General features: G+C 40.1%; 1 protein-coding gene across 1 annotated transcript in view; it reads right to left on the reverse strand.

The window, feature by feature from the left end:
- Positions 1–15019, reverse strand: part of LOC129114066 (glucocorticoid receptor-like) — a 63305-nt gene extending 48286 nt beyond the window's left edge. The window contains 3 exon segments of the mRNA XM_054626573.1: positions 11178–11765; positions 11767–12449; positions 14492–15019. Of these exon segments, the coding sequence (XP_054482548.1) occupies positions 11178–11765; positions 11767–12440 (1262 nt within the window). The 5' untranslated portion in view covers positions 12441–12449; positions 14492–15019.
- Between the last annotated feature and the right edge of the window lie 1698 nt (positions 15020–16717).

Below are 16717 nucleotides of genomic sequence, written 5' to 3' on the forward strand. Positions count from 1 at the left end.
TACAGATTTTAATTTATACTTAACATAGTCATTAAGAAATGACATGAGATTGACAGCATCTATCAGGGATCCTTAAATATCACTTAAATATGGTTTGTGATTTGCACTGGATTTGTACTGCTCAAAATAGTAAATAGCAGCTGAGAATCCCAAATCCCTTTAAAAGTATCTTACTTCTGTTGGTGGGGAAGATAAACAGATGAGCAAACAAAGATCACTGAACCTTGGCAATCAAACCCAGACAACTTTTCCTTTTCGTCCAATCAGCATTCTCCAAAAAGCAAGGGACGTGTGGACAGGAAGACGTGTGTATTCCTTCTACGGATTAAGGGCATTTCCCTCCTTGCTGACTCGGAAGGGAGGGATTTAGGTTCATTTAAGATGAGCGCAACTATGTTGGACGAGAAGAAGAGATGGCAACCCAGATTCAGGCACACAGGCTGCTCAACACAAACAGAGCAACAACATATCTCACAGTCTAGCAAACATACAGAAAATCAGACTTACAATAAAGAGTGCAAAAAAACACGGAATGGCTCCGTGCCCAACTGCTCGGAGGGTTTTCAAAGTAACAGTCTATCACTGGGAAGCAGCAGAAGCAGGAAATTCCACCAACTTGTTTCATTGATCAAGAAAACAAGTCATAACGCATCAGACTTTACAGGACTCGCAGTGAAACACCTGGTGTATATATATATACACATATATATATATATATATATATACACATACATATATATATACACATATATATATATATATATATATATATATATATATATACACATATATATATATATATACATGTGTGTGTTCCTGTAGGAGGCATCCATTTGTATTGTCATAAAGATAGTCATCAACATTTTTGCACTTGTTTCTAAACACAGATGATGAAACACATTGATAACGCACAAAGAGGAATGTAGAAAGATTGTGAAGAGGAAGAAGATTGTTAAACTTACAGCACGAGGAGTGTGGGGTGAGATTCAATATAAATAGTTGACAAAAAACATAAAAAGTTTTCTTAATATTTGTTTGTAAAGAAACAAGGTTTTGTGTGTATATATATGTGTGTGTGTGTGTGTGTGTGTGTGTGTGTGTGTGTGTGTGTGTGTGTGTGTGTGTGTGTGTGTGTGTGTGTGTGTGTGTGTGTGTGTGTGTGCGTGTTTTAAGCCTATTATGAAAAAAATAAAATAAAATCACGTAGCATTAATTGAAATAGCATTAATTTATTAATTCCTGGTGTATTACACTGATTGACAGGACCAGTATCAACTAAAAACTGAATAAATCATCGACAAAAGTACAGATTCTTGTACAGATCAAATGCACTGTATGTTCCAAAGTAGGGGACTGTTTGTGCATACATGCATGAACCAAAAGTTGGAGAGAAAAAAGCCTTTTGTTTTCTTTCTTTTTTGGTGTATAACTAACCACCTCCACCACCAGTTTCCTGGGGAAAACCCTGAGATGTCTTGCACGCTTTTTAGTTTATGCAAATATTCAACAGTTTTGATTCAACAAAAGTGTCTCACAATTTCTGAGAACAATACCTTAATAATAACACAACAACAACAACAACATCTGGAATAAGAAGTTTTTCTTTTTTTTTTTTTTTACCCAGAATGCCACTTTGCCGAAAGAGGGTAAAAAGGGCAGCGGCCTGAGCCCTTCTAGCTTCTACTCACCTCACTTCCTGTTTCCTGATAGAGTTGTTGCCAAACATAACAAGCACACTCCTCTGTTTATGAAGTACAGTAAGTCAGATCAGTCATGGCTATATTTATGCTCAGTCCTGACATATCAGGGCACCGAATTTCATGTGAACGTAGCTTAAGGAAGCATCTGTGGCAAAGAAATAAGACTGCTGCCCTCACAAACAAAATATGGCCAGCCATTTTAACATTTAATCAGTAGGGCTCACTAGTAACTATTTAGTGGTGGGAATCACATTTCAACATGTCAAAGTATCATTTTACAGATCTCACATACAATGTTACGGATGTACTTTCAATATCTAAAATACCATGTAATGTAAGATTAATTGTAAATACCTACAATGAAAATAAGTAAGAATTGAATTGTTGATATCAATAACATTAACATTCTGATTTGTGAGAATTAAGTTGTAGATATTATTAATTAGAATTGCACATACTCGCAACCTCCTAGTAAGAAACTAATAGTTGATATAAAGATTTAACATTTTGACTAATGAGAAATGAACTGTGGATATCTTTAATTAGAATTGCTACAAGTCAAAATAACATTATGGATATGTTGACTTGGAATTCTAACAAATTTGAAGTAAAAACATAAATGTTGATATCTGCAATCACTATTACCCCTTCTTATTAAATGTGTTACTTTTTTCCATAAACAGACACGTTTATTAAATTCATGCCTCTTATTTCTGGTCTAATTGTTGCAAGCCGAGCAAGGTTACACTGGTACTTAAGCCATCACATTTGTGACATAGGGAGACGGGAGCTTTAAAGAATAGTGCCATTGGCCGTCACATTAGACATGGATAGGTTTAGAAAAAAACTATCCACCAAGGATGTCGTATTCTATTCTGAGTATAAGTAATCTACACCAAGAAATGCCTCTCATCTAGCTTTGCCAAGCATCCACAGATGTCACATGATGTGCAATGAGGCATTTGTGAGTGCACATGTTTGTCTGCTCATAGTGCACAGTATGAAGGTGTAATATGTAGAGATCCACCAACTGCAATTTTCTTGGCAGAATCCGATATCCAATTTTTTTAAAGTCTGACCTGCCGATTCAGATTTTTGCCCAAGCTGATCTTATTTTCTTTCTAAGAACTATAATTGACAGCAAGGCCCTAAACAAACTTTTTTCAGCACTGTCCAAAAAAACTCCCTCAGTCAATGTAAACTGTCAAAAATAGTTTTCCTTTGACTTGATTGTAATCTATTGTGGTTATTTGCATATAAATGAAAATGATAACGAATTATTGTTTATTTGTTTAAATACTTGCTTTGGTTAAAAAGAAATTGACTTTAGTAGTTGTAATTATGTTTTATAAGCTGTTTAGAGATAGTGTTAGGAAGTTAAACAGGTCACAATATCTCAATAATATCTAGTTTACATTGCTGCAAAAACCTCTCCATTTTTACAAGTTTTTATTTTCTCGCCAACAACTAAATTTTACAAGATGACATTTGAACACATCATGATAGACTTATTATTTACCGTCTCCCAATATACATTTTTACTGAGCAGAGCTTGAAGGTACCATAAGGCAAGTCAATGTAACCTCTGTTAACGTTAGAGCCTGTGCTGTCGGCATATGAGCCAGTCACTGTGATTACTCTGAGCAGCTAGCATGGGATATAATAAGATATTTTTCAGGGTTGTTCCTTCACTGCTTACTTTGGACTTGCAGTTGTAAAAAAAATGTGATCTTTACGTGTTCTTCAATCTTCAACACATGTTGTACGTGTGTGTGGCTATGACGTCACTAAAAATATTGTAAAAAGCCATATATGTTAGTTATGGCTTTTTAAATTCAGCATATCTAACATATATGATAACCTGTTATCATGTGAGCAAAGTTCCATACTTGATGAGCTATCTCCATGACAACTGAGCAAATTCCATCTGCTTAGGAACTTGGGCAATCTCTGCCATCCTCAAGGGACACACATCCCTAGACAACACTGGAAAAAAACGATAAAGCGATAAAAAACGATAAAGAAGAAAGTAGGTTGATAGCTCCAGACAAAAAAGCTAGAACATGGACCTTGAGTTAATAAAAAAAAAAAACTGCTCTCCCTGTAACTTATTATTTGCATTGAACACCTGGTATGAGACTGTTGTGTAGCTGTCTTTGAAGAGTGATTTGAAACACTTCATGAAGAAAAGATATATTAAGTAACAGGACTATGTCTTAATTACACACAGGCATAATGGAAAGTGTCTCTTTTACTGTGTTTACATTTGTCTTTCTTTCCATATTTTGCAGTGAGTAAAAAGACAAGCTTTGTCCTGCAAAAAGAAGTAAATATTCATCATGTGGCTTGATACATAGGCCTTGGATATGTTCACGACACCAAACACCAGCGTAAACATGCCGGCAGACGCCAAAACAGCCTTAAAAAAGAAACAGCATGGCTGCTAAGAGGCCTAGACCTCCTTTGGCTGTCTGAACTTCAATGACCCCAACCCAAGGCTACATGAAAGACTCAGTACAGTAGAGCACCAAAGAGGGGAGAGTGAACAAGGCAGACAGAGGGAGGAAGAATGACGAAATAGAGTGAGTGAATGAGATATTGTGGGGAAATGCGTCTTGGCTGTTGATCCGAGCTGACATGTTCTCTGCAAGTCTAGGCCGCATGCATAAAGCCTCTTTAAGGAAAAGGAGCGATATGGAATCTGCTTGATCTTTCAATTCCGTAATGACGACCAAGTTGGAAACACCTGATTGTGTAAATCGGGAAAAGAAATTCTGACTTTACGAGTCCAAAATCCAGGCTTCGGAGTAAGGCACCACTCTACACAGAGTAATCCAAGGTATCACAGGATGTTTCCACACACTCAACAACATCTAGCATAATTGTTTCTGTTTCCCACATAAACCTGTTACGCCTAAATGTTAACTTAGTGTTTGCAACTGATGAAGTCTCGGGGAAAAAAGAAATTTGGTGAATAGGCAAAGAAGAGTGAAATGTTGCTTTGCATATACAGCAAAGGTTATCTGTAAACCTATAAAGCAACATGAACTCAAACAAACAATGTGGATTGAGGTTGGCATAATCTTAACAGATTACAAATCCAGGAAATTGAGTCAACAGACATGAGTTTGACCTGGTTTAGCTGTAGGTTGTTATATCCGTCTGTTATGAAATTACTATAGAGGACACTTGCAGTAAGACATGAAATTCCCTGGATGGAGCTTATATCATGCATATGGCTTGTTGAAAGAATGGAAAAAGCAGTGTTTTGTATCAGTATGTTGTGAAACTTTATGTGAAATAATGAACATTAAAAACGACTGACTGTGCATCAAAATAAAGTAGATACATGCAATATCACATGTTAATAATCAAATTGATGTTCAGAGCAAAAAACTATGTTCCACTGTTAATAATCACATCAGACAAAAGTCTTCACAAATGTAAAAAAATCCATTTGATAGATTTTAATTGCAATTTAGTTTGACACTTTTAACCTGGACAACAATCTTGTGAAATGATGCCGATGCAATTAATGTAAAAGTTGAGTTATCTGCCACACCTCGCATGTTGTCTCGTGGTTTCCCGAAACAGGTTCACAAATGTCGATGCGTAGTAAGTGACAGTTCATAATAAAACCATACAATGCAGTCGCATCGCCCGTTGCCAGTAACAAGTTCAGCCAAGATTTCATTGTGGCTAAGGGGCAATTATAATAATAATCGTCACCCAATGAGTCATTAGTCATGGGGCGGCTGTGGCACATGAGGTAGAGCGCTTGTCCCGTAATCACAAGGTTGGTGGTTCAAACCCCTCTACCGGCAACATGCCGAGGTGTCCTTGAGCAAGACACCTAACCCCAAGTTGCTCCCCGGGCCCTTCATTGCAGCCCACTGCTCCTCCGGGATGGGTTAAATGCAGAGAATTGTAATTTCCCCATTGTGGGACTAATAAAGGATTGATTATTATTATTATAATCACCAACATCATTAACTCCTTTATTCGTATTAATGCTACTCTCCCAACTACTACTGAAATCCCTTACAACATCAACAACTCGTGTTTGGTTTCTGTTGCCTGCAGTCTTCATTCTATTGGTCACTTGGATCTGTCCCCAAAACTGTGAATAGACTGTCAACTTTGTTCTGAGGCTATCTGTGCAGAAAGGCGTGTCTCAGACTGTGATCCGTCTTTGCGAGCTGTTGGTTTCAGATATTTGCAAAAAGGAGCATCTGAACGAGCCGACACACTGCACAGGGAACCGGTGGTGAGGACAAGGGTGTTGTCATTTATCTATACAATGTTCACGCCCTGGCAAAGCAGTATATAATATTTCTGAAGAGAGCAAATCATCTACTAGTCATCAACCTGTTAACAAGGGCTTTTATATGAACAGCAAGATGTTCCACGACACACTCACTACTTAGGTAGGCGGTATGGTCCGGGTCGGAACTGGTTGTCTACCAATGCATGATGATAAGCACTTATAAAACAACGTTCATCTCACCGACTGAGTGCAAAATAGCTAGGAAGTTAACAAATACGTAAAACAAATAATAAAATCCACTGTCACTGCCTGTGTTAAAAAAGTTAATTTTCTATTCACTGTGAAACCACAACATGTAGGTGTCCTTAACGGTTGCCCTTTTTGGGCCCCAAACAGAGGAAAATAAATCAATAACAACAATAGTAGTAAGTCTTGAGATAAGAACCCAGGTTCTACGAGTTTAATAAATCAAACATCATTTAAAAGTTTTCTTAATCTGCTCTTTGAGGTTACAGAATAATATTTTACAGGGCAAACATTTCTGGAAAATGTAATGTTCAAATGAAGGCTGTGGTATGGTACAATAATACAATAATAATTTACTTTAATAATTTACACTATAGCTGTGTCATGTTTTGTCTTTATGCTTTTTGTGCGTTATCTATTGTGATGATAACAGTTCGATATGATGTAAAATTATATAGATTAAAGTCAAAATTTAAGACCCCCCCCCTGTAACCCAGATATCTGCACAGCGTATTAGCCCTCTAAGAACCCTGGGAAAACCCTAAGGTTGTTCTGCTTTGTTTCACAAATGGTAAGCATTTCACTTTGGAATGAAAAGCCACATAAACATCTTTAAAATATGATTGTTTAGCAATACAAAATTTAGAACACAATTTTTACACTTTAGAACATTGCATGCAGAGCATTTTTGCAGAACCCGTTGTCGCCTATTTATTTGCTTTTAATTTGTATTAATGCAAACGTTAAAGTAGCTCAAGTTCTAAAATGCTTCCACCAACATCAAGTTAGCCTCTGAAGAAAAAGTTCACCAGAAGGACATCAAACATCAGAAAGGCCAAAATAACTGTGCATACAATTTAAATAACCAAGTTGCCAAGTTGACATAATAAAAAAAAAGTTATTTGAAGAGGAGCAAAAAGTTCAGTGTACCTCCACAACTTTACCATCGAAAAACCCCAGCCTTGCAGAACACAATACTTTTTTTATGACGCATTAGCAAAAATGAAAAATTTGGCATTCAATACGAATTTCATCACACTCAAATTTTCAATCCAAAACTCCAAAAAAAGATGCTTAAAAGATTTTAAAAAGATGCTTACATGTGTGGGCGAAGTGCCTCCTTTGACATCCAGAATCTGCAGCACGCTTCTAACATAGTAGTGTGTGTGTGTGTTTGCATGACATCTTGTTGTGTACAGCTTTGGCATGCCTGTGTGAAAGGGGCCATCAGGGGTGAGTAGGTGAGAATAAAAAAGCGACTGAGTGACCATTTACACAGAGAGAGGGAGCAGGACAGCAGAGCAGATATGTACACGTGGCCTTCCAGCATCCCTGTGTGTACACACAGACAGACAGATAGACACACACACACACACACACACACACACACACACACACACACACAGAGACAAAGTCTGTCTTGCTCTGGCACACACTGACGCATGCTGCACAGCAACGGAGAGGAGTTTGAATTACATTTTTAACCCTTAGTGTGCGACAGTATGCCTCACATATTTTGAGATAAAAAGATGAAAAGCCGTGATTTAAAGAAACCCATGTACAGTACAGTTAAAACTTACATACTGCATGTTTAAAAAGATGTGCAGCATACCAAAAAAAATTAATGAAGTTTGAGTAAAACAAAAAATATATATGTACTTAATGAAAGGAGTATTATGCTACTTAAATATATCTCATACAATTGATCTCAAACAATGTTGCAAGGCCTCATTTCACCCTGGGCATGAAACAACAACATTTGTCCATTTGATTATCAGTTACATAACGAGAGGCTCGAGCCAAGCAACGTGAATGAACCAAACTGTGTTTCTGCTGAGCTGAATTCCCATAGAGCAGCAATGTGGACTCCATGATATACAGTCCAGTACACCACGTAAGTTACTATGCTAACTAATGTGGTAACCAGGGAGCAAATCATTGTCCTATTTCAGGCCTACTTTGAGATACAGTATAAATCAAATAATGCAATAGAACTGCAACAACATTTGTACCTTTTTCAGCTTATAATGTACAGTGTATCAAATACAGCAGTGTACCCTGATGTTACAATTCATTATTTCATTGAATTGCATCATATTGTCTACAGCTCTTGTGCATAAAGTAGTCATATTCATAACACCATTACCCAATGTGCTTAGATGCACCTTCACACAACAGTGCTGTGTCTACAGTAAACCTTACAGTATGCATTTGTAATAAGCAAACACATTCTGTTTCATGCAGAGCTGAAATAATTAGTCTTTCAAATCAATTACTCAAAGGAGGAAAATCAATCTGCAATCATTAGTATTTTTTCCACTTAATAATTATTTAAAATCTAAATGGATCAACTTGTTATTTTATGTGCTATATTGATAATTATGATAATTTGTGCAGCATGATCATTTCAGAGAACACGATAATTTCAGAAAAGAGAATACCTAATTATTGCCAAACTCTGCTTGTTTGTTGGTCCATTGGTAAGTCGGTACTGTTGTTAGTTTTTTTTAAGACCTTGCACAGTGGCGGTGCCCTGCATCACAGGAACACAGCATGGAAACACACACCATGCTGCTGTAACAAGAACCAACATACCAGGAAGGATTAGATTATAGAAACAACACTTTGCTGTTAGAATGAATTATCAAGTTATAATTCACATTAAAAAAGAACACTATAAAAAGTGCTTTAAAAAAAAAAGCAGCTCATTAGGATTGCCATCTTTGCATTACTAGAAAAGCTTTGTATCCAGTGTTAGTGGTAGAAAACAAGTCTCCTATTGTCCAATCAATGTATAGAATAGCGTGCATTTATGAACTGAGACAAAGAGACTTCTCCACAGTTTAAATTGGTTAACAACATAACAACCAAGGAGCATATCAGTGTGGCAGCAGGCAGATAACAGATAACAGAAGCTGACACCCATGTTGACCTGTTTACAAAGCGGCCTGATCCGAACACCTCAGTGACTCTTTCAGAAGGAAAGCGCCGACTCACATTATCACCCCGGGCCCACATTAATCAAAAACACATCTTGTGATCTTCCCATTCAAGCCATGGTCACAAAGAAGCTCATAGTAGAGCAAGTAAATACATCTCTCTTTCAGGCTTCCACTCACAGGCATTTCACTTATCAGATCCAGGCTGAAATGAGGCGTGTCCAACCGACACCACTCATTCTCACTGTGCTGCATGTACATGACTTTCTCACAGAACTCATTTCCCTCGCATTAAACATGACCATACTGCATCCTCAGAAATGCACATATCATGTTTTATCAATGAATCATTTCCTGCAGGAATAACACGGTTACGTAACTGTGATATCTTTATAACGAGCACCGTGTTGCAACACAATATTTGGAAAAATACCAGAGGGTGGAGCACGGGGCAAATTATGATCAGATATTGTGTAAATGTACAACTTCACAACTGTGCTCATAAAGATGTATTGATTTTCAACATCTGATTCCGAGCAAACACAAAAAAAAGAAAGTGCTTTGGGTTACTGAATCACCAAAGAAATATTTATACACTGTCTAACTATCTCTTCAGGGTGACTCAATTTATTATAATCCCTTTCTTAGGAGTGGAAAGAAATGCAGTTGCCTGTCTCTTTGTAACCTTATCTGCCTCCTCTGACAGTATTTGTGTATATAAAAGGAGAATTCTTCCTTCGTTACATTTGTCATGACATTCCTAAAAATGTGTTCTGATGTTGATAAATTGGATAAATGTGTGTCCTGTTGTGTCTGCCTATTGGAGGCGATAAGTGCCAGATGCTCTCAAACCCAGGGGTGCTAGCACTTCCCTCATAAAAGAAAAATATGCCATGGACGAACATCAAGCAACACCTGTGAGTACTCTTTTTTGGGAGCTCATTGAGGGGATGTTTCTTTTGTGCTTGAATCACACAGACTTGGGCATAAACACTTCGAAACTGCTTTCACTTCCCAAATTCAAGGTGTCCTACGGGGAACTGAAGTGCCCTGATACATCACTCTGAGCTTGATTTGATTTCAGGAGCATCAACAGAGACCAGGTTTTTTCTGTGGCTGCGGGAGACGAAGTTTTTTTGGAGACTTTTGAGAAGCACTTTCTCGACTGTTCGGTTTTGCTCCTGATTATTACTAACTCCTTATCGCTCTCTCTAAACCTTAATTAACCACTTAACATGATGAACAGGATCTGAAGGACTTACCAAGAGCCTTGGACAGAGCCTGAATAGCAGTGAAATAAACAACACACTTGGAAATATATATTGAAAAGGCACGGCTTCTATGCGGTTCAGATTTTGATAATGATAAATCAAAAAGGTCAGTGTAATGGCCTCGCTCTCCTTTACAACCAGAGAACAACACACCAAAACACACACCACTCATACTTGGAACAAATCCCATCCCCGTTTTGCCCAGGTAATTCTGACTGCAGTGGACTGTAAACATAAATAGTGGTTGAAGCCCATATAAATAACTTTGAATCTGATTCTGCAGGACCTGAGGACCTTGAACAATAGCCAAAACTTCAGATTGTTTTATTGTATTTTGCAAGAGACATGAATAACCCATATATATTTTTTTTTTTTATAAAATGCCAGTAAATTGAATTAATTTCCTGCTAATAAGCACTCCAAAGATTGCAGTGACCGACCAACAAGTCAAACCAAAGAATGGCATTAAAAGCATTAAAAGTGTGTTTGGCGTTTTAGGGTCAGACTGCTAACACCTTAAGGACAGTTTGAGTTTAGAAAAAGGTGACAGAGATGTCCTAGAACACAGTTTCCACTTTGATTAACTTATCACAGCTAAGACTGCCGTAGAGTAGGAATAACCATCGACAGAAATGAGCACTGACATTTGCGCACATTTAAACATTAACGAAGCAAAAGCAAATGCCCCTCCGAGCGCACGAACACAAAGTGAAGCGCACCTTGAATGAAAGCAAAGTAATTCCACGAGACCTACCTGGAGAAGCTGACAGAAAAACTTGACAGGGCTGCAGCAGAGGGGAGCCCATCGTCCCCCCTCTGTAGACCGGATGACTCTCCAAATCTGTTCCCCCTGGCCCAGCTCTCCCCCACCAGAGGCAGGTTTGGGTACATGCCAAAAGGCTCCTGGTCTTGTAGGCCCACTGTGGAGGACGCGTTGGCCCTGTAGTGGTAGTTAGATCCTACTCCTACGCCCATGGATGAGGACATGGGGCCGCCTCCATGGAGGGAGCTCATGCCGCTCTGGAGACACGCCTGCGCCTGGCAGAAACCGGCGCTCTCCTGCTTCTCCTGTTTGACAACCCCAGGAGTACGGATGTGGATGAAAGAGTCGTCCGGATCCTTCTCTTCCTTGATCATGACGCTGGAGAGAAGTGATGTCGGCGGCTGTTGATGGTGAAGCTGATGTTGCTGGTGCTGGTGCTGTAGAAGGGGGTGCTGCTGGTGCTGCTGGTGTATGGGGTGGTGCTGCTGATCCGAGCCATTCACACTGCCACAGTTCACTCCGTTACCCATGAGAGGCTTCGTTTCCTTTAGCAAGCCGCTGACGGAGCCACCATTGCCCGCCGCCGCCGCCCCTGCTGTCATGTAGGATGTTATCCAAGTGTGCCACTTCTGAATCCAAATCAAAATCGCTGATTTCTGGCAGGGAAGTAGGAAGGTCCAGGTCTTGCCAAATCTCGATATCCTCCATTTGGCGGCCGCTGTTGCCATCCAAGTCACAAGGGCCAGTGCCTGAGTGTCCGCTGTAAGTTTCCGGGTCTTTATCCAGAGAAAAATTTGCCTCCTGCTTGATGTGCAGCGGGAAAAGGTCTGGCAGGGGTAGGTTGCCCAGGATGGAGGACACCGAGGTGCTGATGACAGAGGTGGCCGTCCGGTCGAGAGCGGAAATGCTGCGTTTCAGCAGCGCCAAGTTGCCCTCCACGTTGAATCCGCCGATATCCTGGTTTTGTTTCGTCATTCTAGTGATTTTACCCTCCTCCAGGTCTGACCCCTCACACAGGACACGATGCTGAGGGGAGTCAAAGAGGCCTCCCAGCTCCCCCTGCTCTTTGGTTCCACACCCTCCGTTTGGGCCCACTGTGGGCTGTGGCAGAGACCCGGGGCCAGGCGGGTGTGTTGCAGTCTGGAGCAGTGGACCAGCTGTGTCACCTGCATCCCTGCATACTCCGGCTGCTGTCTCCCCAAATGTCAGGCTGTCGTCTCGATTACCGTTGCGCTTCAGTCCACCCTGATCCATTTCTTTATCCTGACAGGACAGTGAGGGTGAGTCAAAGAGTGCACAACAAACACACACACACACACACACACACATACACAAACAAACACACACACACACAGAGAGTGACAGAGAGAAAAGAGTCAAGGTTAGGCTTTAAAAAACAGAGTTGATACTGGATAAGGTGATACATACACAGCGGCTAGATATATTTATATATACACACACACACACACACACACACACACACACACACACACACACACACACATATATATATATACATACATAAATCTCTCATGGATAATTCGCAGTGATGGGTGTCTTGAAACATCTGCATTAAAATTGTGTTATGGTGCAGATTAAAAGCCGTAATGGTGCAAGGCCCATATATATATATATATATATATATATATATATATATATATATATATATATATATATATAAATAATTGTATGCCTCTGCCTACCCAGTCTATTATTTATTTATTTACAATTTCCAAGCAATGACAGCACTGGCCCTTTCCCTCTCTCACACCCACACTGGAGGAATATGGCAGAGGCACAAATGGCACAAGCCAGGCTGAGCAGGAAAAGGAGAGCACAGCCATTTACATAACATAACTGACTATAATGTTCATGTTATTTCTTTGAACTGTGCCCTCCACTCCACTCAACTCATGCGTCAAGAAGTGCGAGACATGCCCAGGCACAACTTGTGTAAGTGCCAGTGCCACTGAAAACATCCCACATACATCCAAGCATGTGTGGAACAACATGCATCTGTCCAAGGAGATTAACGCGGTCGGGGAGTCTCTGGGCTTTTGCGGCAGTCACCACTAACTGTCTAACTCCGTCCGCAACAGTGCGCAAATGAACATGTCAGTCCAAACTCCATTTAACAAAATAAGAGATTTAAAAGAAAACTATGAATACCATTGAATTAATGACGGTGCAAAGAAACGCTCTGAGCTTTAATCACGATAGTTGACATATCCAAACAGGGGCAGAAGCTGTCACTTGCGGCAAATGTTCTGATTCAGAGTCAGTGCGTCTATCTGACTTAATATTACAACAACAGGCATTCTGAACTACATCTATTCATTTATATGCAATAAATGCCACGTTGAAAAATATATATATTGCTGAATATTAAAAGAGGACTGGAGCGGTGTACTGCACATAGCTGCGGCTGCTGTGTGTGACGTAAGTGAGGGGTTCAATGACCCAATGAGTGGGGCTTGCGAAGATTTTCTTTAAAAATGAGCAATGATTTGTTATTTATATCATCAGAGAGACTTTTTGTTTTGGTCATAGGTTTATAATAATAATAATAATAATAATAATAATAATAATAATACATTCTATTTATAGGAGCGCTTTTCAGAGTACTCAAAGACGCTTTACAGACATTTAAAAGCTACACACTAAAAACTTAAAACTTAAAAAACACACAGCATTAGTCAGACATTAAAACCACTTATAATGTCATTAAAGCTGCAAATTCAGGGCAATCCGGGACAGAATGCTCTCTAACTGGGATTGCTGGTGTGGTATGTATGTTCAGAGAAGTCACTGAAGGTCGTTGACATATCAAAGCTCTCAAAAAAAAAAAAAAAAAAAAAAAAAAAAAAAAGTTTTGGTGTTTCCTGACTCGCTATAGGCTGTACTGTACTTTTCCCACCAAACTGCCCAACACATCATTACAGCATTAGTGCAACCTGTTGGCTGCGATGGGAAATTGCACTGATCACATGCCTACAGCCGGAGATAAAGCTGGCGTTTTTAAATGCAACAGTGTATCTTTCTTACAGGGAAAAATACAAAAAAAAAAAAAAAAAAAAAAAAAGAGAGAGAGACGGATCTGTCAGTGAGGAACGCAAGGAGCGCGTTTTTTTGTCAGTGCGCCTAACACGCAGCACCGGGGACCGCTCTCCTTCTGGCCTACATAGGGAGAGGGAGGGAGGGAGGAGGAGGAGGAGGAGGGGAGTAGGGGGGAGACAAGAACCAGCGTTTACCTCCCTCGATCATTTTCTCCAGCGATTGAACAAGTGGTTGCAGTATATCTGTACCTGTAGTGGGAGGATGCGCTCCTGCCAGTTAGGTCATCTCCCGTCAGTCCAAGTGAGAAAACATATGAGGGGGGTGGGAGAGAGAAAAAAAATAAAAAAAATTTAACGCACACACGATTTCCTACACGATTAAAACCCCGTCCTCGCGGCAGTGTCGCGCGGTGAAATGTCAGCTGCTGGGTCCGTCGTCGCCGCCTCTCTCCCCGTGCTGCAGGGACACATCGTCCGCAATAAGCAACTCTTTTATAACTCAAAGTCAACACAACGTCGCTGACCTGGTCGAGATCCGAGCCGTGTGCGCGCCGCTCGGCCGGATCTGTCGATAACTTTTAACGCGCGCCGCCCGGTATGAGGGGCAATAACAAACCAAAAAAAAAAAAAAAAAAAAAAGTGATAGATGGCTTCCTCGCTCGCTATTTCAGGATAATCCCGCAACGATTCCACAGATCTGCGGTGCGATATTCTGCTGTTGCGCCATTAAACCCGTGAGTACATCAAAGTTATATAATACAGCCGTGCTGCCCTGGCGTACTCAACTGCAAACTCAGGCAGGGCAGGGCGGACAGATAGTGAAACGGTGTCAAGCTGAATGAAACAAGGTGATTGCTTCCGACTTGTCCTTTCAGAATAGAAGCCTTGTTGTATATAAGTTGTATATTTAGAGTATATGAGGAAGAGTAATCATTCCGAGCTCTTTCAAAGCAGATGTTTTAACATAACAGCCAGTTTGGGCATAACAGACGGTATGATTTAGTCTTTTTATTCAGTTCTGAGCATGTTTTGGTTTTATTTTAAAGCAGGAACAGCTCTGCTTACTTGCACCTTCTGTGGTAGCTTGACTCAGCTGTTAGTTTGACACTTGCCAGTGAACGCCCCTTTCCCTATTGAATCTCTCTGCTGAGGAATCTGTCAAAACGTGTCTCCGTAGGCCTTCGCTTACTTCCAGCTATGGTTGGACCGAGAATCTATAGGTACTAATTAATGTTCTGCTAGTAAAACGCCCTTTGTAAATTCAAGTTAATTACCTTTTGTTGGTTGCCTTTAGGGGTCAAACAAGGATCTGAGCAAAGAACAAGGCAGTCTATTTTTCCTTAAACAAGAGCATGTAATCACGATTAGGCTATAGAGTTATAGGTTTCATATGCTGCTTATTGTTATCTCCTCAACTGTGAAATTTAAAAAAATAAAACTCTCCTCCTCTGAGATGGAGTCCTGATATTTACCACAATAAAATAGCTTTTGGTCATGAGAGGTTTTGATTAACTGAATCCACATCATGGCAGGCTGCTGAAAATGGTTGGACACAGATTGTGAATGCTTACTGTAAGGGAGACATATGACACCGTGTTGTTTTGACAACTAATTTCAGTAATCCATACAGAGATTTTTCCAGGACACGAATGGACTGAGAATCACACAGCGAACTGTTGAAGAAAAGAGGAAGCACAGCCAGTACAGATTTAAAATGGGAAGGTGCACTCGATAGACTGCAAATCCCTGCCAGGTGTGTCTCCAACGACCTCTGCTGTATTGTGTGATTGAATTGATACAACCCACGAATGGCTAACCCACCTCCAAGACAACAATGGCCTGTAAGGTGTCGTAAAACACTTTTTGTTTAATCTTAAAAGTGCAGGTCTGTTAAAGGTTTGTTAAATGCCCTGGCAAAGACCTGCAGTTGGCGAAACAAGTTGGCGCTGTACATGATTCAGCCACTATAATACAGGCTTTTGGATATTTCCTTCCTCTTTGGTTTTTGGATTTTGGAGTGTCTGTATTGCCTTCCTGTTTATCCAGTTTATGTCCAAAAGCACTTCAAATATTTTGTTCCACGGTTGAATACACAGAGCACTTTCTCTCTCTACTAGGCAATAAAAGGAGTTTTGAGAAGTTGCAAGTCACCACAACCGTGAGAGGTAGGTCCTTGAGCATGCAGCCATAACTTACCACCCAAAGTATTGTGCAGTTTTCTGCAGCAGTAATGCAAAATTAGCCGTGAACAGACACAGATGTGCACGCATGCACACACGAGCGATGGTATGATTCTTCTGGCAGGCATAACTTTATGTTCTGTCAAGGAGCGAACAACTTCCAAGAAGAACCATGAACAAGGACATTAATCATCCCTTGAGCAAGATCTTGATCTTCTCTCAACAAAGCAGAGTTGTTAATGGGGAGCTCAAACAGGGCGCTGCGTTTTTCACTAGAGCACAGATTGAGGGGTCA

This window comes from Anoplopoma fimbria, chromosome 24 (assembly GCF_027596085.1).
Source record: "Anoplopoma fimbria isolate UVic2021 breed Golden Eagle Sablefish chromosome 24, Afim_UVic_2022, whole genome shotgun sequence".
In the NCBI taxonomy this organism is placed as follows: Eukaryota; Metazoa; Chordata; class Actinopteri; order Perciformes; family Anoplopomatidae; genus Anoplopoma; species Anoplopoma fimbria.